General features: G+C 37.1%; 3 protein-coding genes across 3 annotated transcripts in view; 1 reads left to right on the top strand and 2 right to left on the bottom strand.

Moving 5' to 3' along the window:
* Window positions 1–2,550: 2,550 nt before the first annotated feature.
* LOC580472 (ras-related protein Rab-40B) overlaps window positions 2,551–21,743 on the bottom strand; it is a 54,694-nt gene continuing 35,501 nt past the window's right edge. Inside the window, exons 4-5 of the mRNA XM_030984261.1 lie at window positions 5,122–5,344; window positions 2,551–4,418 (exon numbers count right to left, since the gene is read on the bottom strand). Coding sequence (XP_030840121.1) covers window positions 4,183–4,418; window positions 5,122–5,344 — 459 coding nt within the window. The 3' untranslated portion in view covers window positions 2,551–4,182. The remainder of the gene's footprint in view (window positions 4,419–5,121; window positions 5,345–21,743) is intronic.
* Window positions 13,857–17,565, top strand: LOC115923490. The gene is made up of 4 exons (XM_030984262.1): window positions 13,857–14,095; window positions 15,258–15,429; window positions 15,796–15,944; window positions 16,413–17,565. The coding sequence occupies exons 1-4, from the start codon at window positions 14,086–14,088 to the stop codon at window positions 16,589–16,591; spliced, it is 510 nt and encodes a 169-aa protein (XP_030840122.1). The 5' UTR covers window positions 13,857–14,085; the 3' UTR covers window positions 16,592–17,565.
* LOC115923491 lies at window positions 18,528–21,121 on the bottom strand. The gene is made up of 3 exons (XM_030984263.1): window positions 20,482–21,121; window positions 19,480–19,713; window positions 18,528–18,998 (listed from the first exon to the last, which is right to left on the bottom strand). The coding sequence occupies exons 1-2, from the start codon at window positions 20,789–20,791 to the stop codon at window positions 19,565–19,567; spliced, it is 459 nt and encodes a 152-aa protein (XP_030840123.1). The 5' UTR covers window positions 20,792–21,121; the 3' UTR covers window positions 18,528–18,998; window positions 19,480–19,564.

The raw sequence follows: 21,743 nt of genomic DNA, 5'->3' as shown, positions 1-21,743 counted from the left end.
AACCAGTAAGATTTTGATTTATTATTATAGTTCAAAATGAACACAGACCTCTCAATTGATTAATACATTTATTTATAGAGTGGAAAAGCCCTTTTAAAAATCTGAGGCTCTTTTCAAATTGTCAACAACTCTTTAAATAGTAATTCCCTTAAGAATTACATTTTCAGGGGGCCATGTAAGGGTATAAAGGCTATTTCAGTAGCTCTGGGTAAAATTGCCCCCAGTCCTATGGATTTCAATGTTGGGTTGGATAGGCCATTACTAATAAAAGCATACAATCATTAGTCCAGTTTAATCCTCGACTTAAAGCCCACTGATTAAAAGAGCGTTTTTAAAGTGTCAGCGTCTTCATCTCACAAAGATTGCCACTTTTCTGTCAAAAATATCTTGTAGAAATCATGTCATTATGAAATTGATTTCTCGCTTCATGACTGGACCAAGGTCCTTTAATCATTCTATTCCAGATTTAACGAAATTTGCACAGATTAAAGAGCTCTGCATTTGGTGCTTCATGTATCAGTGAACTCAAAAAAAGTTTTTTACACCTTGATAAAAACAACCCAAAGACACTATGAATATAACGGACAAAGAAAGCGGACAAAATATACAGTTCCTGAGGTAGACAAAGGAACATCCCTTCACTGCTATTATGTAAAAATGTGTAGAACAGGTGTCACATGCATATTCACCTGTTCTATACATTTTTACATAATAGCAGTGAAGGGATGTTCCTTTGTCTACCTGAGGAACTGTATATTTTGTCCGATTTCTTTTTCCGTCATTTTCATAGTGAGAGTTTGCTTCTTGAGTCACAACAGGACTATCGGGCCTTTCACACCAATATCTTGTAACTATTTTGTAAGATAACTATTCAGAATGGATTGCACTGATTTTTTTCCACAAGAATCAGACATTTCAAGCATTCAACCAGGAATGGTTTTGACCACACATACTACGAAGCACATACCACAATAAAAGAATGACATATATTTTTATATTTACAAAGAGTGGCAACGAATTGGCAACAGAATAGATCAAAAGACACAACCCTTATTCTCACGTGAACCAATATGACAAACTCAAAACAGAACTTGGCTTTGTTTACATTTGCATCACATTTTTTTGTTATATAATTGTAGAACATATATCAATAGTGAAACACAGAAAAAGGCTATGAGAATGAATGAATGACACCCTTGTACAAACTGTGATCATAAATGAAAAATAAATGCATTTTATAAATGTAGTTTACAAATGTACATCTGGGACCTGTTTCACAAAGCCTTTTTTTAATGAGAAATGACAGAAATCGGCTGATAACCAATCAGAAGCAAGGATTTCAGTAGCTTATAACTAAACTTGTCATTTGTCACTGATGACAAGTTTTGTGAAATGGGGCCCAGATTGATCTGACAGAGAAGATATAAAATGTCATTGAAACCAGTGTTGGTCCAGGGCCCTGTTTCCTCAAACGTCTTATCAATAACAAGTGCTAAACAAAGTCTATGACACGTTTGCTCCAAGCAAATCAAATGTAATGATTTTGGTAGCTTATAACAGGCTTTCTAACTTGTGATTGATAACCATTTTTTACAAAACAGGCCCGGATCATGGATTCGATGTTGTCTCTTTGTTTTAGGTACATCTATAATTCCCAAGACCAAGACCAAAACCATTTTCATCCAAATCCTGATTCCTGATGGCCAAAATATATCTTTCTTGTTATCTTTTTAGAATAACCTACCCAAATGAAATGGTACCTCAACAGTGAAATGTGAGCTCAGTACTTCTTTCATACACCACATATTCAAGATCAATCTAATTAGTGGTGACACAAGATCTTTAATGGTATGGCCCACAATAATTTCTCATTTTTCTAAAAGATAAGGCTTATGATTCTGGACAATCTTTTGCTAGCTCCATTGATTAGTCCAAAAGTAATCCTGATAATCTTTCAATTCTGTAATTATACAAATGACATTACTATTTCACAATCAGTAATAACTGCACCTCTCTTTCCATGTCTATCAAATCATTTCATATGAAAAGAGGTAGTGGTATTGACAGCCGAAGCCATCTTCAAAACGGAAGAAGAAAAAGAAAAAACACGATCACATAATGGCAGAAGTAATTACATGAATACAAACTCATTAGGTGATATTTCATTCAAACATACAAATGGCTAGATGACAAATTAATACAATGCATATAACTATTTTCTATTGGGTAGTGAAAATCTAGAAAACGATCTGTTCGTCATCAAGAACAAGAATGTTTTGTGAATGAAGGTTCAGCACTCTTCTTTGGGACATACTTATAGGTAAAATTTTCAGAGTTATATTACTACTTTCCAGAAATCTTTCACTAAAGTCTTTTACCAGAGAAGGGATGGATTTATTTATTACAGCTGTAATAGCTCTTACTTTGGTACAGATTCTGCTATCATAGCTGAAATCATGAGGTGAGATTATGGTAGACCTTACAAAAAGCAATGGACTAATGTTTGTGATGATAAATGCATAAAAACACTAGGAAATAAGATTTTAATAGTTTTGTAATTGATGTTCTCTTCAGGTTTCCACATGAGTGAAGTATTCACAAGTGAAATTTGTTTATAACACAATATGACAGCCTTTATCAAAAGAAAACAGAACAAGAAGATACTTAAGTGTGGAATAAGGAATAAGGGCAAGACGTAGAAGAGAAAAATGATGAAGAGTTTTTAGTTTCTTATAACATTTGTGGGACAAGCTTCCAACGCCATGAGCTGGAATAGAATAATAAACAGGCCACATCTAACAACAGTACAATATCCGATGTAAAAAAAAATGCAATGTCTACAAAAAGTCATCACATCTACATAGAACCCTGTCAATTTTGTTTGCATATTTCTGCATAAAAGTAGAAACGACAAAATAAACTGAACGACGCATTCATTAACCACCTATACGATTTGCGCTAGCGGATGTGGGATACCACTTCAAAACAATACACAGTCAATATCATGTTCTACATTATGTTATGACTTTGGTATACAATGATGACTGGTAATAAATACAAAATAACTGGGGTTATGATATCTTATGATTCACTGAATTATTAGAAATTCAATTGTTAATACATTTTAGGGGAAATGCAATATTGAGGAATGGCTGATTGAATTAAATGATAAGTATATGTTTGAGATTTTTTTTTAAATTGAGAAGGGTAGTAAGTCGCACAGTTATGAACTTGTGACCTTGAAAGTGCTATTGACCAATAACACCATATATAGGAATTTCACCATGATAATCAGTGTATATGACTTGAAATCATTACCTCAAAGCTGTGTTTATACATCTCATCTTGGCTTTTCATTTATGTTAACCTGAAGTGCATCTTCCTTCTTCAGTACAAACATGAAGATACTGCTGGGTTCAGAGAGCCAATGATAACGTAAATACAAAATGGTGGTTAGCATAATTTGCCGTCGATATTATGAACCAATGAATTTGTACATTTATGTTTTTATGACAGATTTGTCGATTCATAAACGAAACACTGACAAATTGATCCGTTTACTATTGTATTCCTCTCCCTAACCCCTATTTACAGGCAATTTCATTCGCCTGCTATGAAAAATGGCATTTGTATGGATGGAATCCACATTGCATACATGTACATTATCTGTTGCTATGTCAGGAAAGCATAAAAGCTTTATAGATGTCAAGACAAAATTTTGTTCAAAAAGTGTGTATGAAATTAGTAAAAATGTTTATTGAATGATTGTCGAGAGAATTTTCAGAAACAAGGAACAAACACACAAAAAAGCATTAGTCTAGAATAAGAAGAAAATGGGAACGGGTAAAGAATTATCATACTATAATAAACTGCCCTAGCGTAACAAAAAATGCTCTACCCTTTATGGTATGTGGTAGACCAAATACAAACACAAATTCACCATGGTTATTCTCATGGTTTTTATCGAACACACAATTCTATAAAAGCTAATACAAAAATGCAAGGATAAATTCCAGTGGCAAAATGTAGGAATAGGATTACTCATAGAATATTGCAGTGAGTATATAAAACTGGATGGCGCTCTTCCCCGCTACCACAGGAAGTATATCGTTTCCATAAAAACGTTCATTTTGTCCAGCGGCACTCGGCACCGATTCGGCGTAGCCACTGGCATCCCCGTTGTCATGACACTATGCAACTCTTTCGCGCTGAATACGGCGGGTCCTGAGCGTTGAGTATCGTCCGGCGCTTCTTGGAGCGGATGTCCAGCGGGGGCAGCATGTATCTGTGCATGTGGTTGGCGTCGGCGAAGGACTTGAGCCGCGAGCGCAGCGACATCGGGATGGGCAGTTTGTCGATGGAGTAGGTGGAGGTACAGTTCACGATGGTCCGGCAGCAGAAGTCCTGGAGGCTTAGCACTGTGTACGAGAGGAAAACAAGAACAGGAAATGGGGGTATTAAAATCATGAATGGGTATTCCTGACAGCCTTGGGGCGACACAATTTAAATTTGCCATCGAAATTCCAAAATGTAATACAGTCAAACCTGCTTAAGTTACCACCTGTCTACAAAGACCACATTTTTTGTTTCCCTTGAAAAATGGTTTCTCATTGAAACATGCCCTGAAGTAACCTGTCTACAAAGACCAATTTTTGTGTTTCCCTTGAGCGGTCACTATAGACAGGTTTGACTGTATATGTAAGTAGGTGAACATACATGTACAGCACATTAATTTCCCTGTATCATCAGTATTCATTAATGAAAAGTTAAACAAACCATGCACTTGAGAAATGTAGCTTTTACTAACAACATACTTCAGCATATCATCTTATGAGGGTAAATGTTAGAATGGACCGAATTGACATCTGATATGTGCAAGATGAAAATCTTTTGTTGATTTTGCAATAATAAACATCTCCCTAAAGACAAGTATCTAAATACTTATGAAATTCAATGTGATCCTAATTTCTTTTAAAGTATGGACAGCTATTAAACATCTATTAATTAAAAAATAAATGTGTAACTATTTGACAGGAGTCGTAACAATATACCTATTCAAAAATTCAGCATGTCTTACATCAAAAAATTAAGAGACATTAGGGATATTAATTCTACACTCACCTTTATTTGTTCTCCATAACCTCTCCATGCCGTTGCGTTTAAGCACCAGACGCGACAGTTCCGTCAGCGACTCTGTCACGTTGAAGTCGCAGAGCGGGCTGACCTCGAAGTAGGCCATCTCGTTCCTGATGGCGTAGTCCTGGGCCTCCTCTCCGCTCACCTGACGCTTGAAGGCAAGATGGAGACGGTTACCCACGAGGATCTTGGGTACTCCCGGTGCATGCTGGGGAAGAAAGAATAAAGAGATGGGGGTTTCTGGATTAGGCTCACTGTACAACATGTCAGATGTATAGATATGAACTACATACAACCTCAAATGTATGTACAGAAGGCTTTATGTTATACAGTCAAACCTGCTTTAGTGACCACCCGTCTACAACTATGAATGCTAGAAATCAAAAGAATCATGTAGATGAGACTTCTTATCAAAATGCTATACGACTATCAAATATGATCATACATTTCGAAGAAGACCTTGCAGATCTGACATTTGATTGGTTTTGTCACAGGATAATCTCATTTATGCTGTACATTTCAACTCAGATTTAGTTCATATCAATAGCAATGATGAAGCCGCCATCAGTGCATTCACTTGCATGTCTGTAATTTGATTGTTGACATTCCAGCATAGCGTGTTTATGTGACATTCATAAGGGGATCATGTAGAAAGAGAAAGAGAAAGAGAGAGACAGCGATGAAGAAGAGAAGGGAAGGAAATATTATGTTTTACTTGTCTCGCGTCTATAATCACAATTATTCAATGAACTCTTTCTGCCCTTGTGCCAATTAAGCTTCCTGTCATGATGATTCCATTCCCTCTATAAATAAGATCCATTTGCTGTTGTACAAATATGGCAAGCTATGTACTATACGTATCCTCCAGCCATGTATGCGTTTCATAATACATTACTGCCCATAAAACCAAATAAGGGTATTTACAGGAAGAGTTTAAAAAAAAAAAATAATAATAAAATTAAAGGAGAGCAAAAACAAATCTTAGCTCATCACAGTGCTGGAATCAATGTGTAGAACAGGCTTGTTATTGACTTCTAATTTAGAACTAGATTTTTTTTTGTTCAAGATACTTTAAGAATTATCATGAGTGACGATTCATTTTATCTGACTGCGTGAAAGCATGCTTGTAGGAACGAGACCCTGGGGACCTTCTGCGTTGTATTTGAGGGACTTGGTAATGAGGAATTGCACTTTACCAAAGGGCGCTAGTACACGTACATCCATGAGTTATTACATCTACTTTAATTGCAAACACTTGACCTTCCAATTATGACACCACTACTCTGCCACTGAGCCATCAAGCCTGGGACATTTTCAGCCTGTCCACACTCAAAACAATTTATCCCGAAACTCTATAACGAAACCTTGTATAAAGAATCATTGTATAAATTCCAGGGTGTCCACACACAAGAAAGTAATTCTGAAACTCTACAGCGAAACCTAGTATAGTTGTGCAGTTTGCTACTGCGGTCATGAAATGGAAGCGGAAATGAGAGGTCAGGTCTCCTTTTGGTCGAGGTCACGTTAAGCCCACCCAGTTATACCGCTCTAGTTCAACTAGTTATACTAGTTACGTCCACACACAACACATTCCGTGATTAGGCGTGATTAGGCGTGATTCTTTATTGACTTGTAGTTCGAAACGATGCCCAAACCTGCGTTTCGTTATACGACGTATCGTTTAAAGTATTAAGCGTCCACACACACAATTTCATTGTATAACTATCCCGAAACGGTAAAACTAATCACGCCTTATCACAGAAAATGTTGTGTGTGGACACGGGTTTGACTGGCAAAGATTCATGAAGGTTTCATGCTGGGGAAAACCACTGTATCACAACACTGAATTTTTGTCATATATCTTAAAACTTCTGATTTTACAGAAATATTATGAGAAGCTGTTGACTGATGGCTGAACAGTAATTATAGTTGTCCAAATTCTCTGTAAAAGCTATCCCCTCCTGCTGAATTTTTAGAACCAGGGCTCTATAGCAACTCTTTTTTTCATGGGGGATAAGGACTCCTTAGGGTTTTTATATATATACATGTAGGCCCCATGTTTATAATGAGACATTTGTAGGGATCCACACATTACAAATGGGGTCCCATGTGCACCAAACCAATAAGCAAAGAACCTGTTTTTAACTATTTGTTCATGAAGTACCTATTATCGAGCACAGCAATATAGAAGCACATACAATTAATCATGAGATTCATTAGGCCTGTCTTCATCAGCTTGAGATTGCCAAATATCCTGCTACTTTAACTATCCCGATCGCAATTTATCCAGTTTATTGGCGTCTTCATCAGCCCAAAGTTGCAATTAGTGGGATATTTGGTTGAGATAATCTTCCCAAGATATCTTGGGCTAGTTTGCAAATATCCCGCTATTTGTCCGGTGCGAAGATTATTTCGGGATTATTTCCCAAATCAGAAATAGCGGGCTATTTGGCAATCTCGAGCTGATGAGGACATACCTATTGATAAGCATGATATACCTCTGAGTGCATTTACAGGCTGCCACAGCCATAACAATCACAGTTGTCATGACATGCATGGCATCCCATGGCATGTTGGATGGAAGTAAGCACTCCCGGGTTTCCAGACGAAGACTAGAGTGCATCATTACATCCTCAGAGTACACACACTAGCTCCTAACGACCACATCCATCACCCACCTCCCAATTACATGGCTTTTTAGCTCATTCATACTAGAGGACATCTATACGGAACTCATAAAGAGAATTATTGTATACCGGTAGTGTGAAAGGGATTGGATTACAGCATCAAATCAAGAAATACTGTACAAAGAAACTTGTTATGAAGAGGTCATTTGACACTAGAGAAAACTTATACAGAACTCATAAATATAATTATTATATTGTGAAAAGGGCTTACACGATGGATTACAGCATCATATCAAGAAAGACGCTGTATAAAGAAACTTGTTTTGAAGAGGTAAGTGGACATATCAGCTGGCCAATCATTAGTGCATGCTTTATAAGTACCTTCCAGTTATACAGTTTTTGTTGTACAATGCCACTTTCAGGTGAGAAAGAACTCTGATTCTTAATTGAGTTTTTCATTTCAAATGATGCTCAACCATATTTCGCTTTATGATTTGTTATTCGATGCTTACATTACTATACATTACATCATTCACACTAGAAAATATTGATTCCTTTTCGTGTACACTTTCCCTACATCCATGCGATGAATTTCGATAGTCTGAACGGATGCCCATGTCATTGCCCACGAAAACACCTCTCGAGATGGAAGATATGGGTTTATTATGAGCTAGGATGCTTGTTGGTTTAGTTATTGACTCACATTCCATCAAGGAGGCCCACTACATGCACCTCTCCCACTCCTTGTCCCGGGTGATAGATTGGTACGTCAGGTGATAGATTGGTGTGATCGCAGGACAAAAATCAATAAGTTGAAGGTCAATAGTGCAGTCTCTTATGTTGGGGGGGGGGGGGGTGGATGGCTAGTAAAGATCATCAAGCCTCAGTAAAATTTAAAAGAAATGTCTCAACAAGCTATCAATGGGGAAATATAACAAAATTTAGCTTTTTGCACAAAATGTACATGTCTGCAGAAGGCATTGTTGATGTCACCTCCCTGGTTAGTAAAGTTCAGGCCTAGTACAATTTTTAAGAAAAGTCTCAAGCCATCAATGGGGAAAGAAAACAAAGTTTTGCTTATTAAACAAGAGCTACACCAAAATACAAGATTGTTTATGCAATATTTAGAGACTCGAAAGAAAATACAAGAAATGAATGAAACATTTGTACCTAGATAGAACCACTGTTTCATGAAATTTTACCCTAAAGTGAAGTGTTTTATGACAATAATACGAAAAAAGGTTTCAACTGAACCAAGTTCTCGTTTATTCCTATATAAACCTAATCAATATTTATGGCGATATGGTGATACTCTTCATTGCTTGCCAATGAGGGTTTCCAGCTCGCAATCTCCCCAATTGCCCCCCATCACTAAACAACAACCCAAGAACATGTTAAAAACATATCTACCCACACCATGAAAATACATTCTTGCATGGCGGTGACGAGGCGAGAAAACATGGGAATGTTTTACTTCTTTCACCTCCAACTCATTTATTTAGCATATGGGACACTTCTTGGCATGTGATTTCATAAACATACCCCCCTCGGTAGAGAATGTGATGGCATAAGGGGCATTCACACTGCAAACAAAAACTATCATTTTTTTTCCTAACAATCCAGTTTTATCTAATGTTGCTGAGGCAACTACCCAGAAACATGACAAAAATCTGTATCGAAAAGCCCACCTTCAGAGTGAGGTTTTTTAAACATCTGCTGATTTTTTGCAGTGTAAATGCTCACTCTCAAAACACCTTTTTTAAAACTCTGATCAAAATTCAGCGGATTTTTGCAGTGTAAATGCTCACTCTCAAAACACCTTTTTTAAAACTCTGATCAAAATTCAGCGGATTTTTGCAGTGTAAATGCTCACTCTCAAAACACCTTTTTTAAAACTCTGATCAAAATTCAGCTGAATTTTGCAGTGTAAATGCTCACTCTCAAAACACCTTTTTTAAAACTCTTGATCAAAATTCAGCTGATTTTTGCAGTGTAAATGCTCGCTCTCAAAACACCAGTAATTTATTTGTTTTTTTTTGCTCATGTGATTCTTCTTCTGTTTTGCGTCGTCGGGTGCAGAGCGGTGAACAGTCGCGCCTGCCCACAAATCACCAAAAAACAGAAATTAGTAAACACCAATGGTATATTTTGACTTTTTCTTTCCAATATTGTAAAAGATAGTTAAAAAAACAATGTTTTATTAAATTGGTTCTTCTGCAGTGTAAATGGGGCTTTACGTGCAAATTTGATCCTCATAGCCGGAGACGTCTTGTATATATTAAACCCACGTCCTAGGGCAAGCAAAATTGATTTTTACCCGAATGATTTTGCTTAGTGTCTGCACGTATGTTGCCATGCATGAGCACATTACATACATGTATGTATGTGTTGAGATATGGGTGAGAGAAATGGAATGTATTGCATGACAAATTTTAAAGGGAGGGTTAAAGTCATTGATGAAAAGAGAGAAATCAAGTTTGCATGCCATGAGTACATTACCGGGAAATCATTTGAGTAAAATAGCAAATTCTGATTGAAAAATTGTTATTCTTCTGTATATACATGTAAGTACAGAAATGTATAATAATCAAATAAACATATGGAAAAGAACATTTCCAAAGTCTTTCAATATTATTGGCACCAGTATTGGAGGACCTATTTTCTTTTATTATGATTTTCATTATTACTGAGTATTCACTAATAAGGGCAGGAGTAAATTAAGCCCCATCAATAGCAAGAGAAGAAGATACCGGTACGTGAAACATGCGCATTGTTTATATACCGGTTCTCTTTTGATGTGTAAAATAATGAAATCTTGATAAAATTAAGTATGCTACCCAATTTGTATACATTGAAATATATTCTCAAGCACAGCATTACTTATTTCATTTTCTCTCTATGGTAAATTCAACCTAACCTTCCTAAAAATGTAGGCTAAACCGTTCTCTACGGATCACATCTTTTGGCAAATGAGAATGCTTCCATAGGATTCCTCTTGACAACAAGAGGCATACCTGTCGGCTGTCAGCCCTCTGGAATTCTTCAATGTAAAAACCTTTCAGGACCCATTGCAAGTCAAGTACATGGAATGAATTAGCAAATAAAGTCTATCCATGGCACTGTTCACATTGAAAATATATTTTTATGAATAAGGAACATTCTTCATTATGCATCTTCAACCCAAACAGCTCGAACTATTTTTCTGGGATCACATCTTTTAACGAACCAAAATGCTCCCATAAGATTCAGCTAGACAACAAAACTACAAGAGGCATGTTGTCAGACCCCCGAGATTCTACAAAGCAAAAACCTTTCAGGACCCATTACAAGTCAAGTGCATGGAATGAATTAGCAAATAAAGTCTGTCCATGGCACTGTTCACATTGAAAATATATTTTCATGTTCACTCTTTTGCAACTTTCACCTAAACTGCTCGGACTATCCCTGGGATCACGTCTTTCAGCTATAAATGGGAATGCTCCCATGAGATACCTCGAAATATCAAGAAGCATGCCTGTCAGCCCTCTTACATTCTTCAAAGCTAAAAAACCTGTCAGGACTCAGGACCTATGCATTGTGAGTCAAGTGCATGGAATGAATTAGCAAAGAGAGGATATCCATAGTACATTCCACATGGGAACATGTACTGTATAACAAAAAGCTGTAAAACAGTGAACATCCATGTGCATGAAATGTTCGCAAATTCCATGAGTGGCTCAGATTCATGAAAAATTCATATCCCGCAATAACTGAATCCCAACTGACACAATACTACGGATTTGCAACCCGTGAAAAATTTGTCCCAAGAAAGGCTGTAGTTTCTTTAATCAATTATTTCAACATGTATAGCAGGTCAAGAAAGGGTAAATAATTCCTTTGATTGAATCTTCAAATAATTTAACATTTTTTGTATTAAACGTCTTCTCCTTTACATTAAATAGAAAAATAATAAAAAGGTATTTCAAACGATGCTCCTTTTTTCTGATGGTGCAAGGCAGGTGTTATATCCTAATTCAAAACTATGAAAGTAGTTTAGTGATCAACTGTTGCTATGACAGAATAGATCATGATCACCAAGTAGATAGTAATCATGTGGCCTGCACACAATTAAATGGGACAATTGAAAAATGTGTTGTGTGAATAACTGAATATGGCCTTACAGTGTGGAATTTTTTTTATGTGGCCTATAAAGTACATCACGTTTGAACATGGACACTACATGTATGTGCACATTCATACTGAGTATCAACACACATGTAGTCTAACTTAGTGGACGAAACTCTTGTGACCGGAGTATGGATATAAAAGCTGGCAAAATTAAGACTGTGTTTATATTTAAACATTATGTTCACATTTATGTACAATGCAAACTTTTAGAGGACAATTCTCTTGGAACCTGAATGAGGATAAGCTAGGCAAATACAATCTGTGTTCATATCATATGTGAACACTATGTTCACATTTATCCGCAGTGTAAACATAACCTAACGAAGTGGACAATTCTCCTGTGTCCTGAATATATGGATAAACTGGCCAAATTAAGACTGTGTTTATTATCATGTTCACATTTGCATACAATGCAAACATAACCTAACCAAGTGGACAATTCTCTTGGAACCTGAATAATGATAAGCTGGACAAATAAAAACTGTGTTCATATGTGAACACTATGTTCGCATCAATAGTGTTCCCATCATACACAGTGTAAACATCACCTAGCCAAGTGGACAATTCTCCTGTGGCCTGAATATATGGATGAGGCAGGCAGGACTCCGCAGAGGAACCCGAGTGGTGCTCCGATTTGATAAGAATTTCAACCCATTTACATGGGATGCATTTACCTGCTCCTGTTGATGGAGCCTTTTCCATGTCCCTAGAGGTGCACAGGTTCATGGATGTCACGGCATGATTTAAAGCCCCACTGCACTACTTGTAGATTTTTGCTCCCTCTATAGAGAAAACAGTGCCTAATCGGTGACCATTGGTCCCCCATGATCCTCTTTTTCTTATTTTAATTGAGAGCTGATTTGATCAGATAGTTACCCGCCTGGGTGGTCTAATCCCTCCTAGCCAAACTAGTACAGACAGCCTTTAAAGAAAAAAACTGGCTAGTGTTCAAACTATGATCTTTATGAATCATTTATGTGTTTATCTATTGAATTCTAAGAAAGTGTGACTCCCTATATATGCAATGAAGTGTTCTCAACTTCTCATACATGAAAACAAATTCTATTTACTTTTCCTCAGAAACAGGATGCTTTCTTTCTGCGAAAATGGCCTTTATCTGGGACACCATAATATCTCTCATAAATATGAAAATGTTTATAGTACAATGACAACTAACCAAATGTAAACATGGAGTGCACTTTACCCTATCTAAAATACTATATACACAAGCAGCGAAAATGAGAAGAGAGTACACAATATCTTTTTAATAAAATGATAATTCATCGGTCTGAATATACGTAGAACAAAAAAAATACACTATCATTCATGTGTTATGGAGCTTCTAAGGCAATGAACTGGACTAATTTTAACCCAAACTGAATCCACAAGAAACAGACTGAAAACCATAGAAAATAATCTGAGAGAAAAGGTTCTGGTGACACAAATTGGATTACACTGAATGCACCTGGTACAGGTGTGCAACTAAGCCACACTCTTCTCACGAACTAGGGCAAATATCTATTTTTGTTTTAGAATATTTTAGGTATGGGATAGAGAAAAACTGTAAAAAAGGGCAGAATCCTTGAGCCACAGAGTTCGAAGGGGCAATGCCCCAAGAAAGGGGGCAGTGCAGAAAATGTGCTAACCCCTACTTGCATGAATGTTTGATATAAATGATCTTGAAGCTACTATTTATCTTTCAAAATTGGACTTTCTGTGATAATTCTTTGAAACTATTGATTTCCACAGAGCTGTTTAATATGCTGCAGATATGTACTGATGCCAGTAATTACCCTATCCTCAGCAAATCTCTGGACTCCACTCTTGCCATACTGATTTGATTTGGCAATAACCAGCATTAGGCCTTAAATACATTTGTGCAGTTAAAGACCTTGACCGGAGCAGAGCATTATGTAGACAAATTATATACCTACGGACTCGTGAATATTTACTGAATATGAAAATGCAAACTTCTCGAGATTCCACGGCCTCTGAAAGAAGTATTTAGCATCCGAACCCCAGGATTCACGGATTTGAGAGGGGCACCCGGAGATTTAGTTTCGGCTGCGCTAGCCGGTGGCCGTTTCTACCCGTTTCTGATGACATCATAACGTGTAGGTTATTTGGCCACTCGGTATTGCAGCTGGTTCTTCGCATGGTGGTCGGTATGTGAAGTTTTCTTCTCTCTTTTTTTGTTGTTGTAAATATCAATGTCGAAGCTGTATTTGGACATTTTACGATTAGAATGTTGACATTTTATATCTGTATTAATTTCACGCTACGTAATATGGAATATCGACCCCAAATTTCCACTAAATTAGATTGAAACGAATCATTTGCCCGCGCTGCTGGCTGCCTGCCTCGGTCTGCGATTGCACAACTTTCAGCAATCTATCGCTGAGCCTCGCGAGAGCACTCGGGCCGCGGCCGGTCCGGCCTGACTTGCCGCGCCGTGTCATGCTGGTGGTCGTGGAATATTTCTCGAACAAAACTAAGTTTCGCTCGCTTTTATCGCACAGATAGCCTTTCCTTTTGCATGGTTTACCAGCATTAAATCAAAGAATTATTTAGATCTACATTGTTTTATTGTCTAGAATATAGTCTGTAAACAATGAAAAATAAGAAGAAGATGAAATGGAGATTTTGAAGAAGAATTGGTCCTAAAAAAGAAGAAAAAGAAAACTAGGTAGAATTGGTAGAATCTAGGCCTTGGACTCGTGCCGCCCAGTGGCAGTGCACTGCAGTACAGTGAAGCCAGGAACTAAATTATTTTGAATTGATGTCAGAAATCACATGGGTGCCTCTTCTTGATACTTTCTCGTGATGAAAACACTGTTTTTATTCAAATCAAAATGGTCTAGAGTCTAGATCTAGTGTTGTTGCCAGGGATGATTATTAAAACAAAATCATCGGTCATTTGTTGTTGACTTTGCTTCTTTTTTTTTTTATCCAACTACAGATTAACTTTGCTTTTTTTTTTTCTATGAAACTAGCCTCAAGTTGTTCTTTTTGTTTGGATGTGGGTAAAATCCTTATTTATATGCATACGGTGTAATAATACTTTGAAGATGTTTGTCAAAATGCGAGCAAAATATTTACATTTATTTTAATAATGTACATTCAAGTTTAATTTAGTTCAATTTTGATCATGACATTCATATTTTTTTTTTTGCAATTTTCTAAATGATTAATATTCATTGTGGAATGAAAAAATAGTTTTGGCGAAGGGATGAGATGCTTGGAAATGCCGAGATCATGATTGCTAACTATTTAAATGAACTCTCCTTCACCTTTACCGCATATATTATATTCCCAATCTTATTACAGGTACAAAGGTGTACGACAAGCTTCGAGAGGAATGGCTGAGGACCAGACTGATGAACGACATTGGGATGATGTCCCCACATGCCCAAACCAGCAAGGTTGAATCATTCCACAACATCCTCCTTCACTTTTGCCCCAAGTTGCTTGTATACTCATATCAAGGGATGAAGTGCAGGTAAATTAGGCAATTAATTCATCAACATTATGCTCCCCTAATATAAATTTAACAAGAACGTCACAGAGGGCAGTGTTGTTTCTTCTTCTTCTTCTTTTGAATTTGATTTTATTGGTTTTATGTTTTAAAGTTATTATTTTCTTTTTGTTATAGCCAGGTTCTTTCTATTTCATATTTTGTTGGTTTTTTTTATTTTTTTTTATTTATTATTTGTAACACATGCTTTTTACACTAACTCTTGCCTTCACTTAATGGAGAGTAGGTAACGAGTTTATGATGATAGACATTACATTACCAAAAAGATAAAATCAACTGTCACAAGTATGTTATTCATGTGACCTTTATTTTTAACTTCACTCTTTTCAGATTATATTTGGCTGTCCTACATTGGAACAAAAATTGTGATAGAACCCAGGCTGTTGATGCCGAAGGGAACCCAGTGTACAGGTTGAAGTATCCACGCTCGAAGGAAGGAGGCCACACAGTGGAGAGAGTGCTGACAGCTGGCACATGTGGTAAGTAGCCACATGTCTAGTGAATGATATCAATATTCAACAAAAGAGCTCAATTATATATAGAAATCTTTTATTACTTCATGATCAATAGAATTCAAATTAGTAGATTCTTGTGGCCTATATGCCCTTAATTTAATCTGTTGATTAAATTGATAATTATAAACATGTATTGGGTTACTTTCTGCAAATGTGTAATATTGAATAGCAAGCAGAAACAGGCATATATGTCAGTCCCCAAGTCAGTGAACTACCTATTCAGCAAAGAACATGTGCATGCCATTGGTATTTGATTGGTCATCCACCTACAAATAGTGTGTAAAATTAGGTAATTCAATATTTGTGAGAAAAAGAGTTTTCTCTTCTTATGTTCTTATTTTTCTCTTTTCCTTTTTTCCTCTTATCAAAATGTATTTTTTTAACACCGTATAGATGAATTTTCAAGGTATAGTTTTGGATTTTATCTTGTAGGTTATGTGAAAGCCCTGATGAGAGTTGTCGTAGAACTGGTGGAAAACAGGGAGCAGCTCAGAGACAACATGGAGGAGCTACAGCCTCAACCAGCACGGAGTGCCTCTCATCCTCACCCCGACAATGGAGAAGCCGTGCAAGCTTTTGAACAACATCATCGCTTTGGCGATAGAAACTAGTTCTTTTGGTGATAGAAACTATGATGAATGTGTCAGCTACCTGAACATTAACCACTGATTGTTTTATTTCAGTACAAGACATGTTTTTCATAGACCCTAAATTATGTTTATGCCAGTATAATTATGGAGAGTAACATGGAAGTACTCTATGCAAGTGAGTAGTGGATTCCGATTCTATGTGAGTGTAAAGCACTAGAAACTTGTCTGTAAGCTTGTACATACTTACACAAGCCAAAGTCCATGGTACACATCAATAGTCATTGGTTTTAATGGGTAAAATACTTATTAAATTTGTAAAACTTACATTTTTAGTTCAATTAAAAACAATTTCTGAAGCATATGCACTAGATTTTCATAAACACTAAGTAAATCACTGTTGATCATGAATTTGGCACCAAATATAATCTGATTTTTCTCACAGTCCTTCATCTTGGCCAATGCTTTTTGCTTCTTATTTGCAAAAAATAAAAAATAAAAAAATGCATTTTTTTTCTTCATCTAAACTGTTCTTATTCAAGAACCATTTGATGTATTGCACCAGATATGACTTTATTTTTTGTTTTTGATTTTTTCCCTTTTCTGCCGAGGTGAATTGTGTTATTCATTTTCAAAGTTAGTAGTTTTAAAGATCATGCCATATTATCACAGAAGAGGAAACATTGTGATGATACTTCATCGCATCCATACTTTTTTTCCTAACAGCGGTTTCCTGTTTGTCCTAAAACCTGGTTATAAAAGATTGAAAAATAATCATCCTTGCAGATATAATAAAAATAGTCATCTATCCTGTAAACTTTACATAAAATAAGGATGAATGTAATGTACATGTTGCATCAAAGTTTTTGTTCCAATGGTGCATCATTTTGAAATATATTGCACAAACAGAGAAGAAAATGATTGGAGGGAAAAACCGTCAATGGGATGTTCTGAGAATATTTTGAGCAAAGGTAAACAAAAATTCATCTAAAGGAACACAAATCTTGTTTGTTTATTTCTATTATAGGTGTCTTGTAGGAAGCTTCATAATTTAAAGATGGAAATTGCTGTGAAAATGAGAGTGAGATAGAGAATGTGAAGGAAGAAGAGGGATAAAGATAGATACCAATAGGGATAGAGTGAGAGATGTGAATGTGATGGATGGAAGAGGAGAAAGAGAGATTGTGAAAGAGTGAGAGATGGGAATGTGATGGATGGAAGAGGAGAAAGAGAGATTGTGAAAGAGTGAGAGATGGGAATGTGGAGGGTGGAGGAGGAAAAGAGAGGCAGAGGGAGAGAGTGAGAGATGGGAATGTGGAGGAAGAGGAGAAGGAGGGACAGAGTGAGAGATGGGAATGTGGAGGAAGAGGAGAAGGAGGGACAGAGTGAGAGATGGGAATGTGGAGGGTGGAAGAGGAGAAGGAGGGACATAGTGAGAGATAGGAATGTGGAGGGTGGAAGAGGAGAAGGAGGGACAGAGTGAGAGATGGGAATGTGGAGGAGGAGAAAGAGAGGAGGGACAGAGTGAGAGATGGAAATATGGAAGAGGAAACAGAGAGAGGAAGTGGGATAGAGAGATGGGAATGTGGAGGGTGGAAGAGGAGAAAGAGAGAGGAAGAGGGACAGAGTGGGAGATAGGGTTAAGGTTTATCCTTTTTGGGAGGATAGATTTGATGCAAAATAAAGGATTTCCTGGATTTATTACGATGCTTACCATTTATCACACATTTGAAATTTCGTCAACCGCAATTCCCTTCTCTTACTCTCATTATTCCTCTGTCTATCTTTGTTGTGTCCATGCTGTTATTTCTCTTTCTCTCAATTTCGTTTTCTCTTTCAATTTCATTTTCTCTTTCTCTCCCCTTTTCTGACTCGGCAGGTTGACTGTATATGAAATGCTCAAATTATTAAAACAAATTACATTGCAGGGTGTATAACAAAAGAGAAGGAACAAGGCATGTTGTGTTTTTTTTGTTTTTTTTGTTGTTGCTTGTTTATATAGATTTCAACATTCTTCCTCATAAGAAATCGTTGCTTGATCACAGTTTTGCAAAAGTTCGAATATCAGCTCTTGGAAATTAGAATCAAATGTCGAGATCAAAGTTCATAGCAACCATACCATCATGAGAAGTTCAAACAATAGTATTTGTGATGAATATGAAGATGAAAGCCGATGATCACAAATAACGTACAGAAGATGGCTGACAATCACATAGAAGATGACAGTCATTCAAAGTTCGCAAGACAATAGTTGATGTTACATCCTCATCTCAACCGACGCAGGATGGTCCCTTTGTACTGACCACGTCCATCAGGATACGCTTCCATTATTGAGGCATGGACACATGCTGGCAGTTGCACCCTGATGTCCTTCCCGAGCCAGCCCCAACACCATCTCACGACTTTCCTGTAGGCCACATACCTGTATTTTCTGTAAAATAAAAAGCAATAAAAAAATTTCATTATTTTTCTTAGGATAGATGATTTGATGTCAAAATATTAATTCTTTATTAATTAATTCAGGAAAATAAAAATGATTAAAAAAAACTAAAATGACCAAGGGTTAGTCATTGTTTGTCGGGCGGTGGGGGGCAACATTCAAAATCGCATATAAAGTTTGTGTTTCATAACTACAGATTATTGGGGGGGGGGGGGGGTAACATGCTAAAACTCACAAACCGGTGGTCATTCTTGCCTATTTGTATACATTTCCTGAAAAAGTGCCCCGAAGCACCTGCAGATAAGGCAGCTAGTACACCAGTGGTCACCAGGCAAGAATTTTGGTCAAAACTAGTAATTCATCTTGCGGTGACTCAATTCGTTTTGAAAAGTTTCACCCAATAAACTTTCAAAATCAATCCATTTATTTTTTTGCCCTTGCCAAAATGATGAAAAGGAGAAACATAACTTACTCATTGTTCCTGTCCCCAAATGCTTTGGCTGCTCGGCGCCACCTATCTGTGTACTCCATCCATCCGATGTACAATGTTGTCGCATTTAGGATGGCCGGCTCAAACTCCTCAGAATCCACCAGACAACTTGAACCCTGTCGATCAGCCTCTGCCTTGACCTCTGCAATTTCCTGACAACAGACACAATCACCTTCATTGAAAGATGGAGGCACACGACATCTTCCACATGTACACCTTGAAATACAGAAAGATTCAAACAAAAATCAATACACCTACTATAATTTTATAAATATTTTATTACAGCTTCCTGATAAATATAAAAATGACATCGTTCTCGTAGTCGTAGTATGGTAAGAGTGCCCAAGGCAGTGCCTATGTCTGCGCACCCACGTAAATGCGCGATATTTATAGAACAAAACATCAAACTGACACCAATTTTCAATCTTAACCTCAACAATTCATTTAGATACCAAAATTTGTGAAAATAATTGGGAAGATTAAAAATGAGTTTTAGCAAGTTTCATTTGCCACCCTGAAAATTTCAATCATTGTCAAAAAAGAAAAGTCTGAACAGGGGGTTGTCCCTGGTATGAAACTTCACTGTGCTTGATTGAATTGCGTGCAAAATAGTGAGTGCGTAGACATGGGCACTTTTCAGTTTTGCTACACAAAATGACGAGCCCGTCTGAAATTCGTTAAAAAAAATTGTTCTTGTGAATAATTTGTCGAGTTTTTTTGTTTCAGTAATCATTAGAATATGAAGAACGGAATAACAATGATGATTCTAAAAATAATATCTTACTGTGTAATGAAATCGAGGTCGAATTTTAGGTGCGCAGACATAGATCTAGAGAATCATTTTAACAAGTTAACTTTAGAATTAGACATGCCATTTATGACCGAGTCTAGAGATCTACGGTAGGCTTATTTGATTTCAATTTTGGGGGGGAATAAATATTTAGAATGCACAACAAATTCAATAAGCTTATAAGTCTTAATTACCAATCCTCGACATTTTCATGAAGCCGATTTGCGTTGTTGGCCCTTCCAGCATCGCCAACATTTTGCCCAGGTTCACCACGAGGCCAGGTAAAGGCTCATACTCCCACTCGACGATACGCCCGTGTTCTCCGGCGTCTGCATCACTTGCATCGCTGTCGGTATCACTGCTGCTGCCAGTACTGTCCGGACTGTCACTACTACCACTGACACTGTCATTTTCACCGCTTTCCCCGCAACTGCCATCCTCCTCACACTCAAATTCCATAACTAAATCATCTTGTGCATCTGCCCTGACGACTGGGGTAGCCATTCTCTTTAGAAAGACTTCTCAAAACTTCTCAAACTTCAATCGATAAAAAGCAGAAAGGATTCACGGTACGCAAAATCAATGTAGATCTCGAACATCGCGCGGCGAAGAATTATAGCAAACAATTCGAGTCTACACGAAATGACGTCACCCAAGTCCGTGCGGCGCGGGGGCTCTTGACCGAGGCGAATTTGGGAGGGGGCGGCAGTTGTACTGTAATTTTCATTTTTCTCAGTAATGAAAGGGTATTTAATTTTTTCTTTCTTGTATTTGTATTTTGTGTTTCATTAGCCGTCTGTGGATGTATGGTTGTTTACGCTCCGGTCAAGGTCTTTAATATATCCAAGGTAATTCTATAAATAAAAGAATATTGCATGCATGAGAAGTGCTCTAACTAGTTGAACAGGCAAATTTTGTAACTTTGGGATACAGAATTCAAATGCTCGCACGTAACGGTACACACATCAAAGTATCAAAAGTCATCTGTGAAAACAAAAGATTCTGCTGCACAAATACTCCTTAGGCGATTTTATCTGTCAAGAAGCACAGACCGAGGAAGATACATCATATAATATGAGAAAGATATTAAAAAGAGGCACTAGATTTGGTGTTTTCATAGCACAGTGAGTGGGAGCACCGTTTTAAGCGAGGAGCAAAAATCAACAAACAGCCTATTTATGGCAATTATCTGGTTTCACTTCTCATTTATAATGAAATAAGCAAGCCACCATCGATTGTTTTCTTCCTACCTGCTGTTTTATAAATTATAGCTTGTAGCGCTAGCTCTAAATTTCCCCACAACATAACACACTGTAGTTTGTGTTATGAGACATGATACAGTTAACAACTAAATAATTCACACCCTTACCAAGTTTTGCAATTTGTCGAGTATGCGAAAAATGTATTTCCGCCAACTTATATTTCTTGAGAATATGACATATTGTAGCTTACATCT

The sequence above is a fragment of the Strongylocentrotus purpuratus genome, unplaced genomic scaffold (assembly GCF_000002235.5).
Source record: "Strongylocentrotus purpuratus isolate Spur 01 unplaced genomic scaffold, Spur_5.0 spur5_scaffold_14, whole genome shotgun sequence".
Lineage (NCBI taxonomy): Eukaryota > Metazoa > Echinodermata > Echinoidea > Camarodonta > Strongylocentrotidae > Strongylocentrotus > Strongylocentrotus purpuratus.
This window is presented reverse-complemented; position numbering and strand designations above follow the sequence as displayed.